Genomic DNA, 9,827 nt, shown 5'->3' on the forward strand with positions numbered 1-9,827 from the left:
CCTGGAGCAGCGGGCTGCTGGAGATCGGCGAGAGCCTGGTGCTCCAGCAGCGCGGCGTGCGCCTCTATGACGGCGACGAGAAGGTGAGGGTGAGGGCAGGGGCCCCGGCCTCGCTGCTCCCTGCCCGGCCCCGCGGGCCCTGCCCCTCCCCCCGCCCTGGGCCGTGCTGGGATCGCCCCCCAAGTCCGGTCCTCGGGCGGTCGGCGGCTCGGGGCACGTGCCGTAAACCTCCCCCTGATGTTGCGGTCTAGGTGAAGCTGGAGGCCGGGGCGCTGCTGCTGAGCACACACCGCCTGCTCTGGCGGGATCAGAAGAACCACGTAAGTAGTTCGCCTGCTGCCACCTGCCTCGGGGTCCCCAGCGCGTCTGCAGGGCCAGCATGGAGGGGACCCCAGCGGATCTGCCAGGGACGAAAAACCAAAGTGGGGCCTGCCATCCTGTCGGAGACAGTTTGGATGTTACAAGCGGCCTTGTCCGTTCAGGAACCACAGACCAGCTGGGCGGGAAGGGGCCTGCTGGGGTCACCTGGTCCAGCCCCCGGCCTGAGGCAGCATCACCCCTATCCTAATCTCCGGTACATACGAAATCCAGTGTTCATACAAAACCAGTGTCTGGCCTCCTAACAGAACAGCGCAGCCGACCCTGACGCTGCACAAGGCGTCAACAGACTCTTGAACCGCTGCCTCCTGAGCCACCCACACAGACAGCACAGACTGGAACTAGCTTTCAAAGACACTGGATTAAACAGCTCAGGGGAGGGAAGCTGGTCAAGGAGCATGTGAAGGGAAAACACAAATGCCAGTGTGACATAGGGACACAATAGTCATTCAAAGGTCAGATTCTGCTCTATAAAAGTTGCTGACACCTATGGTGATGTCAAGCACTCTCCTGTCTTATTTTTGCATCCTTCTCTATGATGCATATTTAGATCAAATGTGGTTTCCCCCAACTTTCTTGGTGTGGTGCAGTGGAAGTGACTCCTCATGGTAGGCAGGCAGGACAGCCGCTCAGAGTACTGCATTGCACCCTGTCCCATGCTGGCTTGGCTGTTGGTGCCTTCTGTGCCAGGACTGCACGGTGCCAACAGGAAGCCAGGCTGAGGAAGGATGAATGCAGGGGCAGGGAGGAGAAAGAGTAGTCTGTGTGCTGTACCACCTAGCTCAGCCGTGGCTGCAGCAGAATGGAGTGGCATGGGGTGCAGCCCTCCCTCAGTCTTTCAGTGGTAGCTGGCAGGCCAGATAGGATCATTGGCATCTTCCCTCCCCAGCCCTCAACAGCTCGTCACAATTTGTTAAGCGGCCCTCCAGCCCAAACAGTCACACACCCGTGCTCTAGTTCCAGGAAGGATTGTGGGAAAAGATATTTAAATTCCCTCCAGCAAAGGAGGGAAGCTTCCACATTGACTAAGTGCTCTAACCCACCTTTCTGGCAAGTGTGCCACAAATTAGCCCCACCTACTTTCCATGTGCCACTCTGATTTTCCCCACTCATTTGATCTGCTCTGCTTTATGCTCCCTGCCCTATCTGCTGCTATGCTGCCTGTCTCCTCCCCAGTCTGATGCATGTAACACAGAGGCTCCTGATGCCATTTGTGGCACATGTGCCACAGGTTGGCCAGACTTAATGTAATCCACAAATGCCTGTACAAAGGGTGACACTGCTCATGGCGTTACCACCTCCTTCATTGGGTGTGTTCTGTATAGGACCTAATCTAATTAGAATCAGGCCCTATTTGTCAATTAGTCTGCATAGAGAATTCCTAGTAATTGGGCCCTGAAGGGAAGCTAGGCAATGGAATATCTAATTTGTCAGTCCCCCACAGGGCTTAAACATTAGCTATGGACAGAATTTGAAAGGGAATTAGGCACCTAAACCATTCCTTTCAGTAGGCATAAAGGTGCCTAAATCCCCATTGTAGACATAGGTGCCAAACTGCGTAGGACCATCAAGATGTTTCTTTTAGGCTCAGCAACAGACCTAAGTCCCTTCACAGTCAAAAGCTTAGGTACCTATAGACTTCTAGGCATCTCCAGGAGTAAGTTGGAGCTGAGTGACAGTGTTGAGGACCCAAACTTTGGATTTAAGTGCCTAAAATGGGAGACCTTTTAATTTAGCCCCAAGTGGCTAAGTTAAGAATATTGTTCTATCTTTGCCTGCTTGTTTAACTCATGCAACTTCATTTTTGTTTTCTGCATAACTTCCCTTCAGAAGTTAATTTTCTATTGTAACCATAATCGTATGTATATATGAACTGGCTTATGGCAGAACCTGCCCCAAAAAGATCAGTGCTAACACTTTGTTAGTTAATTGAAAGAAAAAAATACGTTGTTTGAAGCTTCTCCAAAACATAGCTATAATTTCTGTTTCTTATATTGTGTTGATTATTTTAGGAATACTGCATTGCTATTCCTCTTTCTCAAATTGTCTTCATTGAAGAGCAGGCAGCTGGAATAGGAAAAAGGTAAGATGTCATATATGTTTCTCACATTTAGCAGTCTTAGGCAAATCATATTACATACGTGTCTAAGATAACACAAGAAGTCTGTGATAGAGCCAGGAATCTAACCTAGATGTCCTGATTCAAAGGCCATATGATTATCCATTCACTTTTTAAGATACATGGGTCAAGTGGACAGGAGAATCATTATGAAAAGCTGTGTGTGTGTAACAAATAAAAGTCAGTGGCTGTGTAACCACTTCAGTCAATGCATCCGTGTTTCAGCCTGGCATTTTGTAACAAGCATTTGTATGTGTTTGATTTATCGGTGACGCCACTGTAATGATCTCAAATGTGAATTTGAAAACTAGCCTTAGGCTATGAGCTGATGTTTACGAAGTGAAGTGTCCTGGCACATTTGAGCAGGGTTGTAGTCGTGTTGGTCTAAGGACATAGGCAGACAAGGTTCCTTGGGTGAACTTGATATCTTTTATTAGACCAACCCAAATAGTTGGAGAATAGTTATTAAGCAAGCTTTCGGGTTCAAAAACCCTTCGTCAGGCTAAGGAAGTTTACTTTTCGTTCCATCCAGGAAGAGCACACACCAGCTGCTGAGACTTCCTTAGCCTGACGAAGGGTTTTTGAACCCGAAAGCTTGCTTAATAACTATTCTCCAACTATTTGGGTTGGTCTAATAAAAGATATCAAGTTCACCCAAGGAACCTTGTCTGCCTGGCATATTTGATCCACTTCATGGTGTCACCCAGGGCTGTTGTCCTGCAGTGTAGGGATCCTTCCACTTGTGGGGCTGCAGGGGCCTAACCCCACAGGACAGTGGCCCTGGGTGATGCACCGTGACTTGGGGAATAGCAATACATAGCAGCACATGGCAGCTGAGAGAATCCAGGGCACACATTAGGGATGTGAAAGGTGAAAATGTTTAAACGATAAGTATATGTATACCAGCATTAGCAGTTAACGTTTTGCATGGAGCACAGCCTGGCAGGCAAGGGAAGCAGCATGGTGCCTCAGGAATAGGAAGGCAGCAAGATAAGCAAGAGGGACAGAGGAAGAAGTGAGGAGAGGGAGAGGACATGAGTATGGATTATGGGGAGACTAGTACCTATAGCTTATGAGGTTAGAGGAAAACAGCCAGCACAGTAACTTGTCACTTAAGAAATTAGTTGCTTGTTCACAGGTGGTGCCGGGAAGCTGGCTGGAGGGAGATAACAGGGCAGGTTACTTAAATTTTAAACTTGTCCCTAACCCGAATTGCCTGCTCCTTCCCTCCCAGTGCACCAGTGGCAACAGTGGCCTGGGAAAGCACCTTGCCACCTGCCTGCTGCTACTATCTGCAGCTTCACATGGGCTCCCCACCCTGTCAAAGGCACCAGGGAGCAACTCCCAGCAGCAGCCATGTCCCCACCCAGTCGGGTGGGACAGGGCAGGTGCCGGCCCAGGGCTCTGCACCCCCCAGCCAGGACTAGGTATGTGTTATTGGTTAACCATTTAACAAATATGTAGAGGAGGTTAAACAGAGATTTTTTTCAACAATATTTACATCCTTAGCACATCTGTACATGTGGAGTGAGGGGTTCCCATAAGTCTCACCCTCTGCGCTTGCAGACTATACCGTAACCTGGAGTGTGGCAGCATAAAACTGATGCATGCTGGGAATCCCCTACAGGGCATTTCGTGCTGCTGTGCCTGACATCTGCAAGGGGGAGAACCCACTGAGGTTTCTGCTCCATGTCTGCAAGGGAATTTCCGGAGTGTGTCTGCAGGAGTGGATGGGCCTGATCCTGCAGGAGATTCCTAGGGTGCATGTCTGCAGACACATAGAGGAAAGCCTCTAGGACATGTGTCACAGGGTGAGATCAGGCATCCAAGGCTGTTGTCATGCAGTCAGGCCCCTGAAGCCCGAGGAATAAATGAAGCCCCAGGCTGCCTGGATTTTTATGCCACAAACAAACACATGTCCTCTTTAAAAAGGTAGCACAAGCTATTACTACAAATTGTCATGGCCACAACTTTGGGCTTTTGTGGCGTGACCAGGGGCATCAACATCTATTTGCCTCCATAAAAATGTTTATGGTGACAGAAAGGCAACCTCTATTTGCAGCTTTAGTGTTTAAAACTGGTTGGTGGTAAGAACCATACTTAGATGGCAACTGATGTAGCTTACCCCAATACCAACTAACTGCTTGGGGAAACCATTAACAGGCGTTACAGGAGGCTCATGAAAGCTGTCTCACTTTGAAGATAATTAGAGTATTATGAAACAATACAGACATTACCATGAGAAGAGAGAGCTTTTATGAAGAAGTATGTCTGATCTACCTCTGCTTCCATCTGTGGCCTGAATTTCAGATTTGTGTACCTTCAGCCACTTGGGAGACTATATTTCAATTGTTACAAGCATAAAGCAGCTTTGGGAGATCTAACATGGAAAAGTGTATGTGTTTGTAAAACAGGACAGGAATAATAGATTTAATATAATAAAATGAGAGTCGGCTATTATATTTGCAAAAACAATGTTGTTTCAGGAGTTGTTTTGCTGTTCAGTATCATACCATACTATGTTGTTTCCATGCATGTTCACTTAGAGTGTTGGTTTTGGATGGATTCACATAGTGTTCTTCAATGACATACACAGGTGAGAAAGGTTAAATATGACATTGAGACTTTTTTGTTTTCATATGACAAAGTTAATGTGTTTTGGCAGCTGTTAGGAGTCGCTACAAAGCCTTTGGGACTTAGGTTGCAGGTCAGCACCTTGATCAAATGCATCACCTGACAGTTAGTGTGCAGCTTGTAGTCGTTTTCAGAAGTTCTTGTTCTTATAACTCTTAAACTGTAAGTCACATTTCCTTTCTAAAAGTTGATAAGCATGTATGTTTTAGCATTAGTGAAGCCTTTCATATTTTAGGGGCTACTGTTACCTTTTTAAATGTAAAGATATAAAGTATTCTGTTCTTATCAATCTATTAATAACATACTATTAAAGCCTAAATTGTTGATGGGGTAGTTAATACAGAACTAGGTTAAATTCTTAACTCTGACTTGCATGTTTAAGAAATATACTTTTATAAATATAGGCGAAAACATTTCTTCCTCCCATTTTTCTCCCTATATCTTTCTTTAGTGCCAAAATTGTGGTTCATCTGCACCCAACTTCTTCAAACAAAGATCTTGGTCCATTCCAGAGCAGTATATATTCCTACATCAAACTTTCCTTCAAAGAACATGGTCAGATTGAGGTAAATTTACATACAGAGCACTCAAATAAGTGAAAAGGGAGGCAAATGTTTCTGCTCACCCTGTACTGTTGATACTATTCATATTCCAGTATTTGTTTTTGGGCTGTGAGCTTTTTCACTTTGTCATCTTGTGTTATGAATAAGGTTTATCAGGTTTTCATAGACACATGAATACTGTAGAAGTACTATCCCAAACATTGGAAAATATAATTTACAGTAACATTTATGTTATTATTTTAAAGTATCTTAGGCCTCATTTTAGATTTCTAATTAGATATTACAGTAGTTTAGAAAATAGCTTGGTTGTTTTAAGATATCTTTGGACTATTTAACAAAATAAATGAAGCTTTTGGTCAGTGATTTTTGTACTTTCCTATTTTATAAATAGGAAACATAAGAGCAAGCAACTTCTTTTTAAGCAGCCATTTAACCTCTAAGCAATTTCCTTTTTATTGTTTCAGATCTAGAAAAAAATGTATCCTATATACATGTTGATTAAGTAATATGGTTGATAGTCAGTCCAAAACACTCTAAGGAAATCTAATTTAAGCCCGTAATTCTTACTTGAGCAATGTATCCTAGGTAAACTGTGCTTCAGTGGGAAAACGTCCCCACAAATGCAAAAATTGGCATCTGTCCCTCAAACACAGTGTTAAAGGGAAACTAAAACAATGCCACAGCTTAACTCTAGAGTATGTATGGAAAGAGAATTCTGCAATATAGATGCTTACTAAGAGATTCTGACCCACAGAACAGGAGTGGTCCCCAGCTTTATTGGCTCATGGTCAACAGTACTGAGCAAGTAGGTCACTACAAACAATCTTATACATTGCTTTCCTTGTCAACCTGAAGAAACCTGTATCTGTAGAAAGCAAAATTTCCAGTTCCATGAGCAGCAGTATATGGTCTTGCAGGCAACATGCCTGTGAACCACAGTTTGGTCACCACTGTTGCAGATTAGGAGTCTCAGACTTGTTTGGCCCACTGAACTGGATCCAGACCGCGGGGCTCTTCATGGGTTGGAGCTGGACTCGCCTCTGGCAGTGGAGTGAGCAGCAGCAGTATTAACCCCCACAGCTGCCTCAGCTGCTATGTCAGCTCAGGGAGTCATGGGGGTTATTACTGCCACCACTCAAGCTACCTCTACTAAAATGTGTCTGCAACAAGTCTCCATACAATGGAAATATGGCAGTATGGAGAGTGACATCTGCATTATCCCTGATGGGTCTCTGAGTTGGTCTGCTGATCACTCTGTTTTATAAAAACCTGAGAGGTTTCATGCATATTGAAAAATGATGCACTATCACTACTAACTAATATTAATCCAAAATAAATTAATGGAATTTAAGCTTTGTTATACAGATTGCATAGAATTGATATAATCTTGTGGCAGCTGTATCAATAATTGTTCAAGTTTCTTCTTTAAAAAAATACTTATAATCTGAGATGGAACCTGAAAAATTGCAATCTTGTTATGTCTTGAAGAGTTACAAATCTCAAGACACTTGTAGATAGAAATAATAGTCAGGCAAGCTTACCTGGTAACTATTACAATTCCTTTTATAATGCATATGTTTGTTTGATCTGCAAAATGAATATAAAGTGCAATATGAATATGCAAGCACGATAGTGTTTGGTCTTTGGGGAAATTTGTTTCTCTGATCAATGAGATGTTAATAATACACAATCTAAATGGCATAGGGTGACCTTATTCTATTTTTTTAAATGTGCAGTTCTATAGGCGCTTATCAGAAGAAATTACACAACAGAGATGGGAGAACATGCCAGTTTCTCAGAGCCTCCAAATTAGCAAGGGTGCACAGGTATTTGCTACCTTACTGATCTTCTTTCTGCACACTGTGATTCTTTTAACTGAACAAGTTGGTTCAGAGCTGCTCGCATAACCACCTCCTGCATCAAGTTGTCCTTCCTCCACCCCACCGTCTATGCATTTTCCGTTTTGTTCAGGTCTGAGCCCCTCTTGCTGTGTCCAAGCATATTCAGACACAACTGGGAACCTTCTCTTTACCCTGTGTAAGGAAGTACTTTCCTAATGGTGTAAAACTTACTACAGTATTTGGTTTGGGCCATTTTTGAGCACTTAATTGTACCTAATTATTCCAACACGTAACAAAATAATCACCCATTCTGTATATAGTCTTCAACAGTATAAAATACATACTGAGAAGAAAGGATTGAGTTTCAGCCTTAACTGTATACTCCTTTCATTTAGACACACTCTTAACATTGCTGTAGAGTTGTTTGCAACATGTCAAGTGCGTGGGTATCTACGTATTAAGTGGAATATTTCTACTATTGGAAATTTCTTCAAGATGTGTTCCTGTTAAATTACTTACCTCCATTCTTGATCTATCTGGGAATATAAAACTTTCTATTTTCCAAATAAATATCACCTCTACATGTGAGTGGCTTGTATTTATAAACACATGCTAAAATGATGTAATTTGCAAATTGGTTGCATATCCAGCTACATACGTTTGAAATCTTCCCCGAACTAAATGTAATCAGACTGAGATACCCCCAAGCTGCTTTCCTTGTTGCTGTATCTCGCTGTCTGTTGTCTTCACCTCTGTCCCTGTTTCATCTAAACTAGCAGGGAATCTTCTCATCTCAGTTAGAATCATAGAAAAATAGGCTGGAATGAACCTCCAAAGTAATTTAAATTAATCCCCTGCCTGAGGTAGGTTAATCCCTATTCAAACCATCCTATACAAATACATTGATTAACCTATTAGCAAAACTACACAGTCACCCTGACCTGACCACAAGACTCTTTATTCTGCAACAGGTAAAGGAGGCAGACTGTGGTGGCCACCATCCTTCTGCTGCAAAGGTTGTTAAAATACACTTAAGAGATCCAAGGAAGAGAGTTATGCCCCCCCCAGCAGACGGCCAAGGCTGTGCTGAGCTCTTCCTGGCGGGGGGGCCTGGACTGGGCTGCACTCGGGACTGGCAGCGGTAGTGTTGGGAGGGGCTTGGGGGAGCTATGGCAAACTTTGGGGTGGCTGCAGCCCCACCCATAGTCCCTTTCCTAGCGCTGATCCAAGTGCAGCCTGGCCCAGGCCCCCACTGGGAAGAGCCTAGTGCCACCCCAGCCTTAGCCCGCCCTCACCCCATGTACAGATCTGGGAGCACATGCCCCTCATGCCCTCCTGGGGTGCATGCAGCGTCAGAAGCCGCACCCCCTGAACAAGCTGCTCATGGCTGTGCCCCGCACTCTGCTCCAGCAGGGTGGCACCTGCCCCAGCCCCACTCCCTCCCTCCCTCACAGGCCTCGATCTGCCTTCCCCCCCCATGCCTCTTCCCTCCCCCCACTCCTTCCACCACAACACATATACCAGCCAGACACTGCTTTCAAGCTGCCAGGCTGTATATCGGACAGTCCTTCAGGTATTTGAAGATTGCTCTTGTGCCCCTTCTTAACCTCCTTTTTTGCAAATTAAACATACCTGTTTCCTTCAACCTCTCCTTGTATGACTTGCTTTCCAAACGCTTTATCACTTTTGTCACCCACCTCTGAACTCCCTCTAACTTTTCCACCTCCTTTTTAAAATGTGGAGCACAAAGCTGTACTAAGTATTCTAGATAAGTGGTTCTCAACCTTCTTTGTACCAGGACCCATTTGTAAACATTGGCCAGTTTTTATCCAGCAAATAGTTTAAGTAGAAAACAGCCCCTTAGCTGTGCTGGTGTCCCTCGCTCCTGACCCACTGCCCCCCACCCCTAGGCCCCAGCCCCGCAGTGTGTGGTGCAAGGGGTGGATGTGTGGGGCACATGCCCTCCCATATTTGTGCACCCACAGCAGGCGTAGGGCTGCAGGACTGGCATGGGCAGGAGTCACCTCTGCAGCCTAGTAGGCAGGACCCAGTGTGGGAGGGCAGAACGGGACAGAGAGACTGTGCTGCCAGTAGCACAAGGAGTAACAGATTGGGGAGCTGTATTGCCCTTACCTTCTCCCAGTGCCAACTGCTTCACACTGGGCTCTGCTCTGTCCCGCTGCCATGGCCTGGCCGCTGCTCCCCTCAGACTACCTGCACTGCCTGCCACCACACATCCCCTCTGGGGTAGAGCTGTACCCTGAAGAGAGTGGTGGCAACAGCTGGGCCATG

The 9,827-nt window shown here is 45.4% G+C and overlaps 1 protein-coding gene across 1 annotated transcript in view; it reads left to right on the forward strand.

The window, feature by feature from the left end:
• VPS36 (vacuolar protein sorting 36 homolog) overlaps positions 1-9,827 on the forward strand; it is a 23,931-nt gene that overhangs the window by 158 nt on the left and 13,946 nt on the right. Inside the window, exons 2-6 of the mRNA XM_006026305.2 lie at positions 8-83; positions 252-320; positions 2,391-2,461; positions 5,583-5,697; positions 7,431-7,520. Coding sequence (XP_006026367.1) covers positions 8-83; positions 252-320; positions 2,391-2,461; positions 5,583-5,697; positions 7,431-7,520 — 421 coding nt within the window. The remainder of the gene's footprint in view (positions 1-7; positions 84-251; positions 321-2,390; positions 2,462-5,582; positions 5,698-7,430; positions 7,521-9,827) is intronic.

The sequence above is a fragment of the Alligator sinensis genome, unplaced genomic scaffold (genome assembly GCF_000455745.1).
Source record: "Alligator sinensis unplaced genomic scaffold, ASM45574v1 scaffold324_1, whole genome shotgun sequence".
Taxonomy (NCBI): domain Eukaryota; kingdom Metazoa; phylum Chordata; order Crocodylia; family Alligatoridae; genus Alligator; species Alligator sinensis.